This window comes from Armigeres subalbatus, chromosome 2 (genome assembly GCF_024139115.2).
Source record: "Armigeres subalbatus isolate Guangzhou_Male chromosome 2, GZ_Asu_2, whole genome shotgun sequence".
Lineage (NCBI taxonomy): Eukaryota > Metazoa > Arthropoda > Insecta > Diptera > Culicidae > Armigeres > Armigeres subalbatus.
The window spans coordinates 297,701,704-297,722,980 of record NC_085140.1 but is presented as its reverse complement, the minus strand read 5'-3'; the positions used below and the strand labels follow the sequence as shown (position 1 = coordinate 297,722,980).

The 21,277-nt window shown below is 40.7% G+C and overlaps 1 protein-coding gene across 1 annotated transcript in view; it reads left to right on the top strand.

Annotated features, from left to right (window-relative positions):
• Positions 1 to 687: 687 nt before the first annotated feature.
• LOC134212455 (uncharacterized) overlaps positions 688 to 21,277 on the top strand; it is a 109,435-nt gene continuing 88,845 nt past the window's right edge. Inside the window, exon 1 of the mRNA XM_062690343.1 lies at positions 688 to 1,304. Coding sequence (XP_062546327.1) covers positions 1,178 to 1,304 — 127 coding nt within the window. The 5' untranslated portion in view covers positions 688 to 1,177. The remainder of the gene's footprint in view (positions 1,305 to 21,277) is intronic.

Genomic DNA, 21,277 nt, shown 5'->3' with positions numbered 1-21,277 from the left:
GTTATATTTAATTTACTTTGATGAATCTGCTTCTGGAATATTATTTTTAGGTAATTTCAAATAACAGTCTGGTTCGACTGCCAAAAAGTGTGGCCCCAAATGGCCGGAGCGGAATATAAATGAGACGACAAACAGCTTACCGTGGATGTGTGCTGTCTGACAAGAAAAGTGGAAGAGTCACGGATAGCTGATCAAAAATGAAAATTTTCTGAAAAATAGCCTTAATATGTAAGTAATAATAACTTTGGGTTCAAGATGTCGCAAAACCTCTTCCAATAAGATTAATAAATCGTGAAAAAGACTAACGAATCTGTATCATGTTTTAATATTTTCAAATATTTTGAAATTTTTTAGAATCCAAAACGAATCTGTTTCAATTTTGAGCACCTGATAAACCACAGTGCGGCGGCGGCAGCAGCGTCCAGCGTGGAGGATGAGAAAACGAAGTCGAGAAAAACTCGGATCCGGATGGTGTGCACGATTTTCCACCGCGTGACGCTGTATCGGCGGGAGTCGGGCTCGGGACATGTAACCCGAAGCCCGACTAGATCCGATTGGACTTGGGCGGTATGTGGCGTCGCGACGACCGGCATGGTGATACCAGCATGCCACAGGCCGCAGTATCTAGCTCATCGTTGTCGTCGTGCTACCAGGAAGGGAAAACCCATATAAGAATGCTTGGCGGCTGGTATCAGTTCATCATTTTACTATCGGTTTCTGTTGCTCGCGGTTGGCACACCACACCACAGGATAGAGGAACTGAGTCAAGTGACACCACGATAGAGCGAGTAGTGGGAGGCCAGCCTGTAGGGCTTCCAGCTGTTGAGGGTGTGCGATTGCTTATCCAGCGAAGGAGAACGGAGGCTGCTGGCGCCTTTTGTCGACGCAGGACGGAGTCTTGGTTTTGTGCCGAGAAAGGACTTGTTGGTTTTCGTTCGCCCATGTGAATAGGTTAAAAGGAAAGCAAACGAGTCTGTCTTTGACAGAGACTTCCTGAACTACAAGGTGCTCTATTGTTCCGAAAACATACCCCTCGTAGAGAGTGCAAACAATAGTGTAGTGAATAGTGCCCCCACCCAAGGGTAGCTCCGTGGAATTGGGTGAAGTGCGCTAATAAAATCGGCGATAAGTGAAAGTGCTGTTCGTGGTTCCTGTCGGGTGGAGTGAATGCGTCAAAATGAATAAGTATTTGGTGAGAAGACTGTTGATCTGCCTGTTGATCATGTGTGTGGCTAGCGCCCGGGGTGCTAGCAGCTACTTCTATGACTCGGAGGAGCCTTATGGCAACATGTTGGACGGAACCGGTAAGTGGATGCATGCTTCCTGTATTTTGCAATCGGGTGGAGTCACATACCTGACTAATCGTGTGAAGTGCTAACATATGGTTCGATTGAGGCAAGACCGCGCCATTTCAGCTAGCGTTTTAATTTCCGCCGTCGGTTTCAGATGGCGTTCACGGCACGAGGGTGGGCTGGGAACATGAAACAAGCATGATTAGAGGTGTCATTCAATGCTGTGCACGTACGAACGCATGGTAAACATAATATCCGGTCAGATTGAGATTGAGCGTCCTTTCGTATGATTTCCACGTGCGTACACGGAAGAAAAAAAGTACCCAAAATTGAGTATTTTTAAACTTACTTTTGAGTTATTTTTTCTCTTTTCTTTCATCCACTCTTTCTTTAGTTGTCAAAAACAAAAGAGCCAAACAATCCAACGACGCCAGTTCAATACGGGAAGCCAACTTTGAGTTTTATTACCTGAGGTCGAAATTGAGTGAATTAAACTTAAATTTGGGTCAATAAATTTTCCGTTGGGTACTTTTTTAACATGGGAGTAAAGGCAAACTACTTCGACCCTACTTACTCAATTTTGGCTTCCCGTACGGATGTTCGAGGTTGGGTGAATTAAACTCACTATTGGGTAGTTTATTTCTTCCGTGTACCAATGTGTTTTTCTGTAGCTTTCTATATTTGAAGTGGTTTGTATGATTGTCACAGAGGATACAGTTGTGAAGACGGGTTAATGTCCTATTAATAGCTATGTAATAGTTAACGTACGAATATTTTTCAGCTCTTTACCATATTGCCACACTTGTTGAATGCCTCAAAGCTTCACATTTTTAAATCTTCTTAGAAATGACTTTTATGTGCTGAAAGGGCTAATAAAAATTACCTTATGGTTTCTCACTTAGAGTAGATAGAGTAAATATATTTTATATTTAAATTATAATGTATTCTGAACATGAATCTCTAATAATTGAATCAATTCAACTAATTTCTGGTACATTGTCTAACTATTGCCCTGGTAAAAATTTGTCAACCACCAAAAAATATAATTTCCGAAAATGTGATAATAAATTTAATCGCGTTATATAATTAACTTCTGTGGATTGCAAGCACATCTGTTAGCAATCGACTGTTACACGTTCAACCCTTTTCCGCTCATGGTGTACGTAGAGCATCGTCGAACTTGGCACCTTTTAATATTTGTCGAATAAATTCAACAATAGAAAGCAATATTCTTCATATCTTTTTGGTTTGACATTAAAAATGTCAATATAAATTCAAGATAGTGAAACTATTAAAACAATCAAGTAACTATTAATTCACAATTATAAGCGTTTCATTCCTTCTCTACTATTTTTGGCTATATTATATAACTGCTTTTCTTTAATTTATCTCAAAGGTCATAGGGAGGGATTAAAACCTTTGGGAAAAAGTCGTGGACGATATAGAATAATGATAAATGATTATGATTAAAATATAATTGAGCGAAAAAAATCATTAGCTGCAGGGCTTTATCTAGTGATTATAAATACTAGGGGAAGAAGTTCGATTCGGGCACCCTTTTTTCTGTGGTCTATAACGTTGTCCTTAGTTGATCTTATGCAGCCATTTGTATAGCAATGGGAAAGCTAGACGATTAACCCTACTACTAGCGAAGAAATTATATTGATTTTGTTGATTTGGAAAATTTTATTGACAATTTCGCAAATTTGATATTTTGGACATTTCAGCTTTATGATTCGGTTGTGGGCAATAACCTTATATGTTATGACAAAAAACATCCGAAAATACTTATACTCTTCATTATGCCTCCTAATTAATGATCCCTTATCAAAAAGCTAATAAAATTCATAAGTTAATGAAAAGTATAAGTTTTGGAATGTATATGACTAATGCGATGTATAAGTTTTTTTCTTATACATATCATTAAGCGCCTGGTTTGGCAAAAAAGTATTAGAAATAATAAATAACATAAAAATTTTTTACGTGTAGGAAGCAACAAACTTATGTCAATCCACCTAGCGGTAATGATACCTTTTTCGTGCATTAGGGAGAATTTTGAAAACAATCACATACCCTAGCATCAATATCTCCATCAATTTGGTTGCAGCAACTCAAATGTTACTAAATTCGGTTGTATATGGGTCACATAATCTTTTATGCAACATGTGTGCTGCTCCGGTAAGAAAGGTCTAAAATCGCACTTTAGATAAATGGATTTAATTTTTTAAATTGATTTGCGTTTTTGCATTCATTTATATGCATCACAGTAAAAAAAACCCTGATTGATCATCGTAGCGATAATAGTGCCTTTCTCATTCATTACTTAATAATATTTTGTTCATTAGTTTTGATTCCATAGACCGATCTGACCAACTTTAAATAGAAAATAATGGGATTCCCCGTCGGACAGAACTTATTGGATGCAAATCGGCCAACGCTTAGTTCTAAAAAGCGTGTGTACAATAACTAGACATTCCCAAGAAACAAAAATATAAATTAAACTCATTATTTTTTTTATCAATTATGCCTAAATAATTTGTAAAACTAGTGGATTACAACTGTGAAATTTGTACCTTAATTTTCGGATTGCCTTTCAGCCCTGATCGAGCCCTGAAGAAGATCCCATCCCCGGATCGAAACGTCGGCGATGAAGTAAAACTGTCAACGCTATTACCCGTGACTGAAAGCCAATCCGAAAATTTAATTTGAAAAGACTGCATAAAAACATCATTAGAAATAAGTTGAGGGTGCTCAACCGAATTTCGCAGCCGTTTTGAAAGAAGAAAAAATATAGCGCCTAAACTGCGATGACATTCATTATTGAACCGCAAAGTAGATTAAATTTACTATATAAATACCCATTGGAACTCATTTTTTTCAATTAAATCTCTTTGAAAAAGGTAAAAAAATTGTGTTGTTTTTCTTGTAAAAAATGATTTGTTCTTAGTTCAAAGTAGATATGTCTAATTGATTTGATATTTAGCACAAAACATTGTTCCTATAGCAAACAAATGACGGTAGTCAGAATGACAGCATCTGTTATCTGTCAAAAGATACGTAGTGGTGCCCACAACCCAACGATGTCACATGCAGGGAAATGGCTGTTCCAAAAAGAAAAATTCTGATAGCAACACAAAAATTTCTCAAGAATAGTGGCTAAAGCTTGTCCGAAATAGTTGGTATTGGTAATCTGTTGTGATCGATTGAAACTGAAACTTGAATCTGCTTCCGACACTGACCATAGGTCGAAGCTGACTGACAACCGCATTTTTTTCACGAAATTAGGCGAAATCCTAAGAACTGTGCCCCCAAAGTGTACTTAAAAAGTTACATCCGGGTGACATGCCACACCTCAGTGAAGAAATTAGGTCATAACACTTGTCATAAGACGAGTTTGTACAATCCCATTTAATTCCACCACTTAATTGTACCTTGACAGATACGTATTTCGACCTCAACAGTAAGGACATCTTCAGTGTCTCGTACTTGACTCGACGAGACACTGAAGACGACCTTACTGTTGAGGTCGAAATACGTATCTGTCAAGGTACAATTAAGTGGTGGAATTAAATGGGATTGTACAAACTCGTCTTATGACAAGTGAAGACATTCCACTAAAAAGCTCAAAATAATTTTCTTAACAAAATAGGTTATAACATTGTTTGGCAAGATATAGGGGGAAAGACGGCTTTGGCAGGTTTTGTTCTATTATTGGCAGGGGGTTTTTATCGACAAAATTTTATGAAATTAGGCCACAATATTCTTTGATATGCAAAGAATGTTTAGGTCATATTTGAGTCTAGTCAGTCATAAAAAAAACCCTGCCAATAATAGAACACAACCTGCAAAGCCGTCATTCCCCCTATATATATTTTTTTTCAGAAATATATAAATATTTGAAAAAACATAATTATTTGTACTTTTGTCTCATTCCAAAAACAATCAAATCCATTGCGTAAATTAAAAAAATCTACTGTGTTATAATAAACGGAGATTAGGCCTTTATGTATTTCATTGTTTGTCTTCCGTAGTGAATTAAATGCACAAGGGTCGTTTTTACGCGGTTTGTTTTAGGGTATTTCTGGCTTTTGTATTCATTGAGTTGACCCCACGAAAAAGATCATAAAAAAATCAAAGAAAAATCATCTAAAAACCTGTGGAAAATGAGGAAGATCGAGAAATATAATAAATATAATAATACCATAAACAAATTTTAGGTTGAGTGAATTATTTAATTTAATGTAATTAGCTCGCCAAAAGTATAAAAATATTCTATATTATAATGAATTGGCATCGAATTTTTTTCTATTGTGTCGAAATATTGTGGAATCGATAGTTTCGATTACAGTTGAACCTCCATGAGTCGATGTTCCATGACTCGATATCGACTCATGGAAGCAAATAATGCCATATTAAAAATTATTTTCTGGGCTACTGTGTTGGTCCCTCCAAACAGCTTCCCAAGGATTTCCTATTCCACATCTCGATATTTCGATGAGTCGATAGCCTTTCATTATTTAGTAGGGTGGCTCAAAAAACACTTTATCAAATTTTTTGATGGGCCGCCCTCTTATTCGGTTCTATTTGATGCCCTGATGCTCTGGACAAAATTTCAGCCAAATCGGTCACCTTTTGGGCGGTGCTGAACTCGTTGGAAGTTTATATGGAAAAATGTATGCAGAAATATCTAAAAACAGTGATTTGCAGTTGGACGGCACAATTTATGATTAGGAACAATGATACTCATTCAGTTCTTGTAGAATTAAATACAGAATGTTATGCTGAAAACCGCGAGAAGATTAGAGTTTATTAGGCAAAGATATTAGCATTTTACTGGAGTGTTGTAGGGGTGAATTTATTTCTTTTTTTTTTTTTTTTTAACTATTGTATTTATTTGGCAGGCTCAGGCGTGTATAACACTTAACGGAGCCGAGACTCTTAATGATATTTACAATCGATATCATCTTATTATCAACTGTTAGTAAGGGAAAGGGACAAAGACCAAGATACTCGTGGCGACTCAAGGTTAGATTGCGTAATTTGGTGATGGACGGGGTTGGGATTTAGGTTTGAGGTATTTCAGCTGCTCATCCGGGTATTTGACGTCATGTCTGGTTTGGCGTAGCGTCGTGCTCGGGTTTTAGTTCTTCAGGGAGCATCTTCCGGATGGCCAGAGCTTCATGGTACACGAAACAATGAGACAGAGACAAGAAAAAAACTGAGAAAGAAAAAATTGAAGTATTAAACTTTGATGTCAGACGAGCAAAGAAAGGCATAGATGGCCTGCAAATACACCACATCGCGATCTCCCAAAACACCTCTTAGTTCCCGGAAGGGTTGTTTACCTCGGGCCACAAGGGTATCCAATAGTTGCTCTCTGGAGGCGTCATTTTCCGTACAATACCAAACTACGTGATCGATGTCATCGTAACCGGCTCCACACCTACAAAGATTGCTATCGACCAGGTTAATTCTATAGAGATGTGCGTTTAGTGAATAGTGATTGGACATAAGCCTCGACATCGTGCGAATGAAGCCTCGGCTTAAGTCCTCACCTCTGAACCACGCTCGCGCAGAAACTTTAGGAACTATGGAAAATAGCCACCGTCCAAGTTCATTGTGTGACCAATTCATTTGCCAATTTTGGAGAGTACTCTGACGGACTAATGGGAAAAACTCGTTGTTCGTGATTTGTCTATCATAAACTTCACCTTCCTGTGCGCCCACCTTTGCTAGCGAGTCCGCCTTCTCATTGCCATAGATTAGGCAATGGGACGGGACCCATACAAAGGTAATCTTGAATGATCTTTCGACCAAATCACGCATCTGCTCTCTTATGTTTGTAAGAAAGTAAGATGCGTGCTTAACTGGTTTCATCGACCGGAGTGCCTCGATAGAACTAAGACTATCCGAGAAGATGAAATAATGGTCTACGGGCTGATCGGAAATTATCCCCAAAGCGAAGTTAATTGCTGCCAGCTCAGCAACATAAACCGAGCACGGTTCCTGAAGTTTTCGGAAGGTGGTTGAATTTTCATTGAAAACACCGAAGCCAGTGGATCCGTTAATGCGAGAACCATCAGTGAAATATCTGTTGTTGCAATTGACATGTCCATATTTTTCGGAAAAAAATTAGGGGAATAGATATGTGTCGAAGGTGATCTGGTATTCCTTGAATAGCATGTTTCATGGACAGATCGTATTCAATTGAGGAACTGTCGTTGATGAAGTGGGCTCGAGGTGGATTATAACATGGAAGACAAAGATCTGACGATATGTAGGTGAGGTAGACCCTCAGGAATCTTGACTGACGAATCAGATCAAGCATATTATCGAAATTTTCCAAGACAAGTGTGTTACTTGTTCCACATTTGATCAATATTCTAAGTGAGAGTTCCCAGAAACGGTGCTTTAAAGGAGTGACTCCAGCAAGTACCTCCAGGCTCATGTTATGCGTTGAATGCATACAACCAAGGGCAATACGCAAACAACGATACTGAATTCGTTCCAATTTGATCAGGTGGCAATCAGCTGCTGAGAGGAAGCAGAAAGAGCCATACTCTAAAACAGAGAGAATAGTCGTTCTATAGAGTTTGATGAGGTCTTCCGGGTGAGCACCCCACCATGTTCCGGAGATAGAGCGTAGAAAATGGATCCTTTTCCGGCATTTCTCTATCAAATAATCAATATGGGGTTTCCAGGTACATTTGGAATCAAACCAGACTCCAAGGTATTTAGAAGATAAAGATTGATTGATGTCATCATTCAACAGCTTTAGTTTCAGTTGAGCAGGGTACCGCTTCCTAGTAAACACAACCAACTGAGTTTTTTGCGGTGAAAACTCGATCCCCAAATGTCTGGCCCAAACAGTCAGATTATCTAGGGTACTTTGCAATGGTCCTTGCAAGACAGCTGCACATGGACCTCTTAGGGAGATCACGGCATCATCTGCAAGTTGTCTAAGCGTGCATTGTCCTTCCAAACAATTGTCAATATCTTTAACATAGAAATTGTAAAGCAAGGGACTTAAACATGAACCTTGGGGAAGGCCCATGTAGCTATTTCTGGAAGTTGTCAGAGTGCCGAGTGTGAAGTTCATATGTTTTACTGACAACAAATTGTACAAGAAATTATTCAAAATAACGGGTAATCCACTACTGTGCAGATTTTCTGACAGTACTTCTATGGAAACAGAATCAAAAGCGCCCTTAATATCCAAGAAGACTGAAGCCAGTTACTCCTTGTGCGCATAGGCCAGCTGTATATCTGAAGAGAGCAACGCTAGACAATCATTTGTTCCTTTACCTTTTCGAAAACCGAACTGAGTATTTGACAGTAATGCATTTTGCTCGACCCAATGGTCGATTCTTGAGAGGATCATTTTCTCCAATAATTTTCTCATGCATGATAGCATGGCAATCGGTCGGTATGAATTGTGATTAGACGCTGGTTTCCCAGGCTTTTGAATAGCTATTACTTTGACCTGTCGCCATTCAGGTGGCACAATGTTGTACTCCATGAAACAGTTGTACAAGTCAAGTAATCATCTTTTTGCGATATCTGGGAGGTTTTTAAGAAGGTTGAATTTGATGTTATCGCATCCCGGAGCAGAGTTGTTCGATGAAAGAAGAGACATAGATAGTTCCAGCATTGAGAATGGTCCACCCAAAGAACCGGGATCAGTGATTGATTCTCGAAATAGCGGTTCTGCTGGTACGGAGTCTGGACAGACCTTTTTTGCGAAGTTGAATATCCATCGATTGGAGTATTCTTCACTCTCGTTGGTGGAAATGCGGTTCCGCATGTTGCGGGCCGTTTTCCAAAGTGTTGTCATTGAGGTTTCTCGAGATAGTCCCTCGACAAAACGTCGCCAGTAGCTACGTTTTTTAGCCTTGAGAAGATTTTTTAGCTTTCTTTCAAGCCTCAAATACTCTTCAAAAAGCTCAGACCTTCCGTGTTTACGGAAAGCCTTGAAGGCATCAGATTTCTCAGAATACAACTTAGTACATTCATCATCCCATCCAGGAGTGGATGGCCTTCTTATGACAGATGTACTTGTAACGCGTCGTTCCTGAGGTTCCATTGCGCTTTTGAATCAACTCGGTGAGGAATCGATATTCATCCAGTGGTGGCAGAATATCAGTTGATTCAATACCAATTTCTACCGCCGATGCAAATGTTTGCCAGTCAATGTTCCTCGTGAGGTCGAATGGAGCCTGTGGTGACTATTGGCATGTGGTCACTACCATGGGGATCTTGGATTACATTCCACGTACAATCTAATGATAGTGAATTTGAGCATAAAGACAGATCTATTCGACTTTCTTGACCTTGAGGTCCTATTCGAGTTACTTCACCTGTGTTCAAGATATTCAAGTTGAAATCGTCGCACAAATCATAGAAAATAGGCGCTCTGTTATCGTCTCTGGTTTCGCCCTATGCAATACCATGCGCATTCATATCGCCCAATATTAAAACTGGGGATGATAGAAGAGAGACTGCGCTCCAAAGGTGTCGACGACTAAGCGAGGTATTTGGAGGAATATAAACTGAAGCTATGCAAAGATCTTTATTCTTTACATTTACTTGGCAAGCGACGATTTCCAAGCCATTTACAATTGGGATGGGAATTCTGTAAAAGGGGTGACATTTTTTGATCCCCAGAAGAACGCCACCATAGTTATCATCCCGATCTTGGCGAATAATGTTAAAATCGTGGAAATTGATTTCATCTTCAGAAGAAAGCCATGTTTCACAGAGTGCAAATATATCGCAATCGGAGTTGCGAATGAAAAACTTAAACACGTCCAATTTATGTTTCAGACTATGACAAATCCACTGCAGCACAGTGATTGTATCTTGTATGGCCGTATTATCCATCGAAAGATACAAGTCCTGCAAGAAGGGGCCATGAAACAGTCAATTGCTTCAGATAACTTTCAACTGTTGGAATAAAGAGGTCAATGATTGGCCTCAATGAATTCGGAATATTGAATAAGTTCAAAATACGATCCACAAGGTCCTTAAAGGATATCAATCCTCGCTTGGACGAGATTCTTTTCTTGGAAGTGCGAGTAGCAGTTTTCTGCTCGGAGATATTCCTTGACTGATGTTTCTTTGTAACATCAGTTTTAGGCAATGGCGGGAATGTCTTACTGCAACATGGGTCAAAAGGAGCAGTATAGACAGGCTGCTTCGGAATTTTAAATAATCCCCCATTACCATCAGATTTGGGCAAGCTTCTAGGGATGATTTTTGTTTTCTTACGGCGCAATCCCGGGGAAGACGGTTTCTTCCTCTTTTCGGGCACGTGTACCTCCGCAGAAACATCCTTATCGGCTACGTCAGAGTCCGATTCGTCAATGGAAATGACATCATAAAAGTCACTAACTTGAACGGCAGCTGAAATAGCGGCCGTTGCGTTGGCAGTTGCGGATGTGTCTTGCGACTTCACCATTTCCGCATACGACTGCTTGGAGCGCTGTACCAGCGAGCGCTTCACTTTTTTTGTGCGCTTTTTGTACACCGGGCATTCTTGCAAACCATGGGGAGGATCCAAGCCACAATAAGCACACTTTGTTACTTGTTGTTGGTAGGTCTCCTCCCGATGTCTTTCAAAACATTTGCCACAACGGGGCTTATTGTCGCAAAACTCGGCAGTATGCCCCAACTGTTTGCAGTTGGTACAATTAAAAACCCTGGGTACAAAAAGACGCACCGGAAACATCATATCTTCGATATCTACATATTTTGGGAGTATCGAACCGGCGAACGTCACTCGAAGTGAGCCTGACTTTGAATACACTTTTTTGCCATCTACCGTGGCAGCTGAATGCAACTCCTTGCAATCCAGAATATCCACGGTAGACTTTATTGCATTCTTCAAGCGGCCTTTTCCCGCAAGTACATCCTTGCAAGTCAGGCTCGCTGCGTTTATCACACCTTCAACCTCGACCTCCCGCGAGGGCACATAAACCAAATATTCTACATTATACAGTTGGTCTTTTGCAATAGCATTTGCATCCTGATATGTAGGTGCGGTTACACGTAGTTTATTCCGATTGATCTGATGAAAATCAGTTTTCGGAAAACGACGCGTCAAGTCACGTTTGATTCCTAGAAAATCAATACTTTTTACTTTCTGCCGAAAGTAAACAACCCAGGGACCAGGTGAGGAAGCCTGGTAAAATCGCGTGCGGACAACATTATCTTTGGGAGGCGTTTCGCCTCCGTTCTCTTCATCCATCAATTGCGGGATGAATTCAAAATTGATAAACAAAAAAAAACAAGAAATAAAAAAAAAAATAATAAGAAAGAAAAAAAAACTTAGGTCTAAATTAATTAGTTAATGTTTAGAAAAAAAAATTTAAAAGAGAAATAATAACTTTAATTACAAAATTCAAAATTTGTATTCTCGTATCACTCTAATTTTGTCGCACTCTAAGCAAGCCGACGGTAACTGGTGAACGACAGACAGACAGCGGCTCGACCACTGCTGTGTGGTGAGTGCAAATTGGTTGCAATGGGAACGGTTAGAACAATACACTTTGTTATACTTATCCGTTCCCGTTCGAGTAGGTAGATGCTGCGCTGGTGCTGTTCGGCCTCTCTGTTGACTTGATGGAGACCGAATAATATCACTTGTAAATGCACGCGTAGCCCTTTAGCTATACGTGCACCTTCTTCGACGATCACGAATCGCCTTAGACAGCCACTTAATCCACAGTGGGAATGACGCGGGAGGATATAAAAAACTCACTTTTTGTGAGAAAAAACTCCACTGTTTAGACAAAATAACTGCCTGCGATGGAGACACGGACATTCACATCCGGCTACTTCAAGCGATCGGCAAAGAATGAATTTATTTCTTTTCAAAGGTAAAAGAAACGAAATTTGCTTAAAGAGAAATGCTAATAACTTAGCCGGACAAACTCTAATCTTCTCGTGTTTTCTGCATAACATTCTGTATTAAATTCTTCAAGATCTGAATGGGTATCATAGTTCTTCTTCGTAAGTTGTGCCGTCCAACTGCAATTCACTGTTTTTGGATGTTTTTGCATATATTTTTGCATATAAACTTCCAACGAGTTAAGCACCGCCCAAACGTTGACCGATTTGGCTGAAATTTTGTCCAGAGCATCAGGGTATCAAATAGAACCAAATAAGAGGTTCTATGTATGCACTTCATATGGTCCATATTCATTGGCGTAACTACCTCCGACGCCTAGGGGGGGCTATAGCCCCTTTATATTTTTTCTCAAAGTTGACCCTCTTTTTGAAAACATTTTAACATCTCATCAAGTTATCAGCGGTAATGTGACAAATGCAGTCCAATCACCTAAGGCAATTGCGGATCCATCACACTCATTCATATTATTCTCTTTTTTCAAGCACGTGCACGTGTGCACGTGTGAGCAACAACTCACAGTCTATGTTTAATTGCGCTCGACTAGCGTCAGGCAGTGGATATATTTGCATACTTCATAAATATTCTATCTATCTCAAATGAAAAAAATAGTGCAACTTTCCATGGATTCCGCCGAGAATCTTCCAAGAATTCTGATGAGAATCCTTTAGTGATCCTGACTGGAATGTTCTAGGGACTCCGACGGGAATCTCTAGATATTTCGACGAGAATACCGATGGGAGCCTCCAGGGATCATGAAGGGAATCCACCAGAGATTTCGGAGGGAATATTTCAGGAATTCCAACGGAAAAATTTCAAGGATTCCGACGAGAATGTACCAGGGATCTTTCACCCTCCAGGAATTTCGACGGGAATATTTCAGGAATTTGAAGGGGAATATTCCAGGGATTTCGTCGAAAACCCTCCAGGAATTCCAATTTGATGGTTCCAGGTTTTTCATGAGCAATGTTCCAGGGATGAAGACGCATATCGTCGAAGGATTCGGAAGCAATACGTCGAAGAACTTCGAAGCAAATCGTCGAGCGACTCCGAATTAATCCTTCAGTTATTTCGAAAAGAATCTTCCAGCGATCCCGAAGGGAATCCTCCAAGAATGTTGAAGCAAATCGTTGAGGGATTCCGATGCAAATCATCGAAGAATTTCGAAGCAAATCGTCGAATGGTTCCAAAAAAAATCGTTAAGTGACTCTGAACAAAATCTATGATAAATTCTGAAGCAAACCGTCGATGTATTCCGAAACGAAACGTCGAATGATTCTGAAGCAACTCTTCGCGGGATTCCAAAGCTAATCGTCAGCCGGATTCCTTATCGTCTAGAGATCCCAACGCAGATCATTTGCAAAACGTCGAGAGACTCCGAATTAAATCTTCAAAGGATTACGAAGCAAATCGCCGAAGGATTCTGATTTGTCAAGGAATTCCTGAACCAATCTTAAAACGAATCTGGAGATGTTCCGGAGCAAATCAACGAGAGATTCTAAAGCAAATCCTCCAGTAGGAATTCTTCTGGATTACGATTGGAATACTTCGATGAATCCGAAAAGAATTCTTTAGATATTGAAGTGAGAATTCTTCTCGGATTCTGATGAGAATCCTTCTCGTATGCTGATGGGAATCTTTCTCAGAATTCAGAAACAAGCTAATTTTTCTTCCACTCATTTCATTAACCCTTAAAAGACTGGGACGACACTTCGACCATACTTTTGGTCATAACTTATGATGCCGTGGGCCGATTTTCGAAATTTATATAGTTTTACAAAGGGGAATAGCAGCACTTTCAAATGCCGTTACGAAATTCCGGTTCATAGATTCATGTCCGGAGGAATAACCGGAAATGTAGGGGACACCTCGCATATTTCCATTTATCGAAGGTCAAATTTTAATTGTAGTCAATAGTATTCTAATAAAAATAGCTCAAATCGACAATTATATTAATATATGATTGCCAGGAATCGATATCTGTGAATCAATAGACTTATATTGACAACTACGTCCACTATTCCGGGACCGGAATCACCGGTAGGTGGTTCCGGAGGACCAAATCATAATTTCAGAGAACCATACCATGCGACACATCAAATTACATTGCCGCAACGAGATATGACCAACGAAAGTGTAATCGGACCGTTTTGGACACATGTGACCACTCTGGCACAGGTTCCAGTACACCACTATCCGGTTCCGGAGGACCAAATCAAAATTTTTGAGAACCATACCATACGACACATCAAATTACACTGCCGCGACGAGATATGGCCAACGAAAGTATAATCGGACCGTTTTGGTCACATGTGACCACTCTGGAACAGGTTCCGGTACGCCACTATCCGGTCCCAGAGGACCAAATCAAAATTTCAGAGAACCACACCATGCGATACATCAAATTACACTGCCGCGACGAGATATGACAAACGAAAGTGTAATTGGACCGTTTTGGTCACATGTGACCACTCTGGCACAGGTTCCGGTACACCACTATCCGGTTCCGGAGGACCAAATCAAAATTTCAGAGAACCATACCATGCGACACATCAAATTACACTGCCGCGTCGAGATATAGCCAACGAAAGTATAATCGGACCGTTTTGGTCACATGTGACCACTCTGGCACAGGTTCCGGTACGCTACTATCCGGTTCCGGAGGAGCAAATCAAAATTCCAGAGAACCATATCATGCAACACATCAAATTACACTGCCGCGACGAGATATGGCCAACGAAAGTATAATCGGACCGTTTTGGTCAAATGTGACCACTCTGGCACAGGTTCCGGTACGCCACTATCCGGTTCCGGAGGACCAAATCAAAATTTCAGAGAACCATACCATGCGACACATCAAATTACACTGCCGCGTCGAGATATAGCCAATGAAAGTGTAATTGGACCGTTTTGGACACATGTGACCATTCTGGCACAGGTTCCGGTACGCTACTATCCGGTTCCGGAGGACCAAATCGACATTTTTGAGAACCACACCATGCGACACATCAAGTTACACTGCCGTGACGAGATATGGCCAGCGAAAGTGTAATCGGACCGTTTTGGTCACATGTGACCACTCTGGCACAGGTTCCGGTACGCTACTATCCGGTTCCGGAGGAGCAAATCAAATTTCCAGAGAACCATACCATGCGACACATCAAATTACACTGCCGCGACGAGATATGGCCAGCGAAAGTGTAATCGGACCGTTTGGTCACATGTAACCACTCTGGCACAGGTTCCGGTACGCCACTATCCGGTTCCGGAGGACCAAATCAGAATTTCAGAGAACCATACCATGCGACACATAAAAAAATACTGCCACGACGAGATATGGCCGGCCAACAAAAGTGTAATCGGACCGTTTGGAGCACATGTGACCACTCTGGCATAGGTTCCGGTACGCCACTATCTGGTCTCGGAGGACCGAATCAAAACTTTAGAGAACCATACCATGCGACATGTCAAATTATACTGTCGCGACAAGATATGGCCAATGAAAGTGAAATCGGACTAATAAGAATAAGAATTTGAGGGAGCAATGCATTGAAATTCCAAAATTTGAACATGGATAGCTAAAAATTCAAGCTTTATTCACTTGGTGGTCAATACAATTTCTCAAGTTCTAGTCATTCACTAAGTAGCAGCTACAAGTTGTATGGTTACCCTGCTCATGCTCGTGATATGTTGTTTCATTGTCCCTGTATCTTTCATACACTTCCATCTGGTGGGTTCTATACTACAGCTCATCCATATTTTGATATTGTCTTTCATAACTCGCATGGTACGGTTCTCAGAAATTTTGATTTTGTCCTCCGGAGCCGTATCGGGGCGTACCAGAACCTGTGCCGGAGTAGTCACATGTGTCCAAAACGGTCCGAATACACTTTCGTTGGTCATATCTCGTCGCGGCAGTGTAATTTGATGTGTCGCATGGTATGGTTCTCAAAAATTTTGATTTGGTCCTCTGAAACCGGATAGTGGCGTACCGGAACCTGTGCCAGAGTGGTCACATGTGTCAAAACGGTCCGACTACACTTTCGTTGGCCATATCTCGTCGCGGCAGTGTAAATAGATGTGTCGCATGGTATGGTTCTCAAAAATTTTGATTTGGTCCTCTGGAACCGGATAGTGGCGTACCGGAACCTGTGCCAGAGTGGTCACATGTGTCCAAAACGGTCCGATTATACTTTCGCTGGCCATATCTCGTCACGGCAGTGTAATTTGATGTGTCGCATGGTGTGGTTCTCTGAAATTTTGATTTGGTCCTTCGGAACCGGATAGTGGCGTACTGGAACCTGTTCCAGAGTGGTCACATGTGTCCAAAACGGTCCGATTATACTTTCGTTGGCCGTATCTCGTCGTGGCAGTGTAATTTGATGTGTCGCATGGTATGGTTCTCAAAAATTTTGATTTGGTCCTCCGGAACCGGATAGTAGCGTAACGAAACCTGTGCCAGAGTGGTCACATGTGACCAAAACGGTCCGATTACACTTTCGCTGGCCATATCTCGTCACGGCAGTGTAACTTGATGTGTCGCATGGTGTGGTTCTCAAAAATGTCGATTTGGTCCTCCGGAACCGGATAGTAGCGTACCGGAACCTGTGCCAGAATGGTCACATGTGTCCAAAACGGTCCAATTACACTTTCATTGGCTATATCTCGACGCGGCAGTGTAATTTGATGTGTCTCATGGTATGGTTCTCTGAAATTTTGATTTGGTCCTCCGGAACCGGATAGTGGCGTACCGAAACCTGTGCCAGAGTGGTCACATTTGACCAAAACGGTCCGATTATACTTTCGTTGGCCATATCTCGTCGCGGCAGTGTAATTTGATGTGTTGCATGATATGGTTCTCTGGAATTTTGATTTGCTCCTCCGGAACCGGATAGTAGCGTACCGGAACCTGTGCCAGAGTGGTCAAATGTGTCAAAACGGTCCGACTACACTTTCGTTGGCCATATCTCGTCGCGGCAGTGTAAATAGATGTGTCGCATGGTATGGTTCTCAAAAATTTTGATTTGGTCCTCTGGAACCGGATAGTGGCGTACCGGAACCTGTGCCAGAGTGGTCACATGTGTCCAAAACGGTCCGATTATACTTTCGTTGGCCATATCTCGTCACGGCAGTGTAATTTGATGTGTCGCATGGTGTGGTTCTCTGAAATTTTGATTTGGTCCTTCGGAACCGGATAGTGGCGTACTGGAACCTGTTCCAGAGTGGTCACATGTGTCCAAAACGGTCCGATTATACTTTCGTTGGCCGTATCTCGTCGTGGCAGTGTAATTTGATGTGTCGCATGGTATGGTTCTCAAAAATTTTGATTTGGTCCTCCGGAACCGGATAGTGGCGTACCGGAACCTGTTCCAGAGTGGTCACATGTGTCCAGAACGGTCCGACTACACTTTCGTTGGCCATATCTCGTCGCGGCAGTGTAATTTGATATGTCGCATGGTATGGTTCTCAAAAATTTTGATTTGGTCCTCTGGAACTGGATAGTGGCGTACCGGAACCTGTGCCAGAGTGGTCACATGTGACCAAAACGGTCCGATTACACTTTCGTTGGCCATATCTCGTCGCGGCAGTGTAATTTGATGTGTCGCATGGTGTGGTTCTCTGAAATTATGATTTGGTCCTCCGGAACCGGATAGTGGCGTACCGGAACCTGTGCCAGAGTGGTCACATGTGACCAAAACTTTCCGATTACACTTTCGTTGGTCATATCTCGTTGCGGCAGTGTAATTTGATGTGTCGCATGGTATGGTTCTCTGAAATTTTGATTTGGTCCTCCGGAACCACCTACCGGTGATTCCGGTCCAGGAATAGTGGACGTAGTTGTCAATATAAGTCTATTGATTCACAGATATCGATTCTGGCAATCATATATTAATATAATTGTCGATTTAAGCTATTTTCATTATAATACTATTGACTAGAATTAAAATTTGACCTTCGATATATGGACATTTGCGAGGTGTCCCCTACATTTCCGGTTATTCCACCGGACGGGAATCTATGAACCGGAATTTCGTAACGGCATTTGAAAGTGCTGCTATTCCCCTTTGTAAAACTATATGAATTTCGAAAATCGGCCCACGGCGTCATGAGCTATGACCAAAAGTATGGTCAAAGTGTCGTCCCAGTCTTTTAAGGGTTAAGTATGATAGAGTGAATATGAGAGATAACTCTTTAGTCTTCAAACTTTTTCGGTAATTCATTATGCTATATGTTGAAAACTGATATCACTGCTAACTAACTTATCAAATCCTAGGGGGGGCTAATTTTTTTCTAGGGAGGGCTTAGCCCTCCCTAGCCCCCCCTTATTTACGCCAATGTCCATATTACCCAAACCAGAATGTGTCCGTTTTATCCCACCACACGGTGTGTCTATGGGGAAAAATTATTTTTCAAAAATCAGTATCTCTGAAATACCCACCACGTGAAAGTATATGCTCTCCTCTTTCATATAGCGGGTAAACTAAAATGTTATATCGGGGGATCTAGAACAATTTTTATTTTTTTCACTATTTTTGGTGCAAACTCCATAGAAATCTCAAATGATAGCCGATTTAACCCCCCCCCCCCAAATGTATGGAAAAATTACTCCCGATAGACCATTTTAAAAATGCACCTACGTGAAAGAGGAGATCCTATACTTTCGTGTAGTGAGTGTTTTAGAGATACTGATTTTTTGAAAATAAGCCTCTTCGGACAAACACACCGTGACCATGATCCAATTTCTGAAATTTTTTTTTTTGAAAATCATCGGTTCAACCCGTACACAATCTTTGAATAGTGAGGTGCTAGATGCCATTAATAAGCTTAAGGTAGCCCGATTATTCATTAATTAATTGAGGGTCAAACAGCAACAGTCCCTTTGTACATAGTATGACCAAAAATTCGAGAACCCTCAAATCATTCAAAATCAAACTGCTAGGGCTTGGTGGCCTTATGGTTACCGCTTCGGCTTCATATGCAGGAGGTCATGGGTTCAATCCCAGGCTCGTTCAATTCTCCTACTTTGTATCTTTCGCTGTACTACTTATGATGTTCTAGCAATTACTAGAACAGGAAATGGAGTCCAAACCGTTTCCATATTTCACTACAGGTCGGACTTGATTATCCAGGGACTCGATTATCCGGGGACTCGATTATCCGGGGTTCGATTATCCGGAATTTTAGACTCGATTATCCGGAGTATTTTTTTTTTCTCCAAATTTTTTTAATTCTAAATTTTTATTTTCGGTAGGATAATATACACTATGATTATTTTAACAATGTGGCGTATCTAGGTTGTGGGAGGGGGTTGAAAAGGGGGTTGTTTTGTATATTGAAATTTGACTATAGGCTTGTATATCAACTGCATGAATTCAAATGATTATATTACTACTATATTCATACAAAATAGGATTATATGAAGAAATATGAACGTAGCTTGTATGGGAGGGACTGAAATAGGGTTGTTCTACATATTTATTTTATTTGGATGAATCAATTATTTTCTTCAGAACATGTCCACAAACTTCTCGCTTCAAAAACTTTTCCGTGGTCGGAGACCAGCCAGCCTCGGGCTAAAAGTCTCCCTAATAAAGGAAGAAAAAAAAATTTCCGTGGGAGCCTTGCCACCATGAAACGATGTGTTTGGATGCATAACATTGGTTGCAGAATTCGCTCTCAATTTATAATTAACGACGATGGACATAAAGCATAAGGCTTTTTCTTTATCATATAAAGACATGAAAACAAATTGCTCGTCACCTGATACAAATGCGAGAAAAGGGGCAGAGAAATATTTCCCCCACCGACGTTGTGATAAAACGCTTTTGAAGATGATGCAAAACAAGTCAAAATGCTCCATCAACACCAATAATGACCTTTCAATTGGAGTTATCCTAAATGAATTTATCTTGCAGAATATCACCCTTTAAGGAATAATCCATTAATTACGTAACGTAAAAATCGCGAATTTCCAGGAGAAAATCTTCAGCAACAAACGGAAACACGTTACCAAGAAGAGATTGCAAGGACCTGTAAATGGTTATTTGATGCGCGGATCATTGCCTAATATTTGATTCAAAAGACCCCTTTTTGTCTCCCTCGGACACAAAGTATACCGAAAGGCTATTTGTTTTCTCCAAAAACAAACATATTTTAGATGTCTCGGAGCTTCATAGAATTATATACCGATCATCTATGGTCGGCGAATTGGGGCCCATTTTTGGCACTTATCCTTATCCAATTTGCTTGCGACTGGTTGCATTTAACGGGAAATCTTATTAAGTTCTAACACACGTGACTTGACCGAAAAATTGCGACGCGATTCTAACGCTTGGCGAATGCGATTCTGTCGCCGTTGGAGTGGAAGAGTAACTGGAACATTGCCTACAGCGACCCAACGATAAAATCGCGGCTACTAGTTTTTGCCGTTGAGGCGATGAAATCACTCAGGCCTGGGAGACTTTATATTGTTTCCTATTGACAAATGGATAGATCGGACAATTGACTCAAAAGTTTCATAGCTTTTTGTTGAAAATTGACTAGATCAAACTTTGGGTTCAGAAATAATGACCAAAATACTATTTTTTGTACAAAAAGTGCGTAAATAGCCTAGTTATTTTTTTGGCGCTTATTCTCAACCATCAAGTTTGATTGAAATGGGAATCCTGTCTCATCATTTCATATTGAAAATTGGCTGGATCGTACTATAGACTCAAAAGTTATGCCAAAAATACTATTTTCCATTGTATTCCAGAAAATCACCGATACCGTTAGGCGGATTAATCAGGGTTTTTCCAAATTAATTTCTGACTACAGCACTGCAAATACACTCAAACATAATTTTTTCGTCATTTAATTGCAGATTTGATTTTTTTTAGTGATTCGATTATCCGGAGGATTCGATTATCCGGAGTGAAAAAAAAATCGATACTCCGGATAATCGAGTCCGACCTGTATACTTCCACTAACTATTCTAACATTCTGAACGGAACATTTCCAATTCTAAAAATATATTAATAATCAATTCGTTCCTATCACAATGGCAACCCGTTTACCAAGACGAATCTCTGCCATTGAA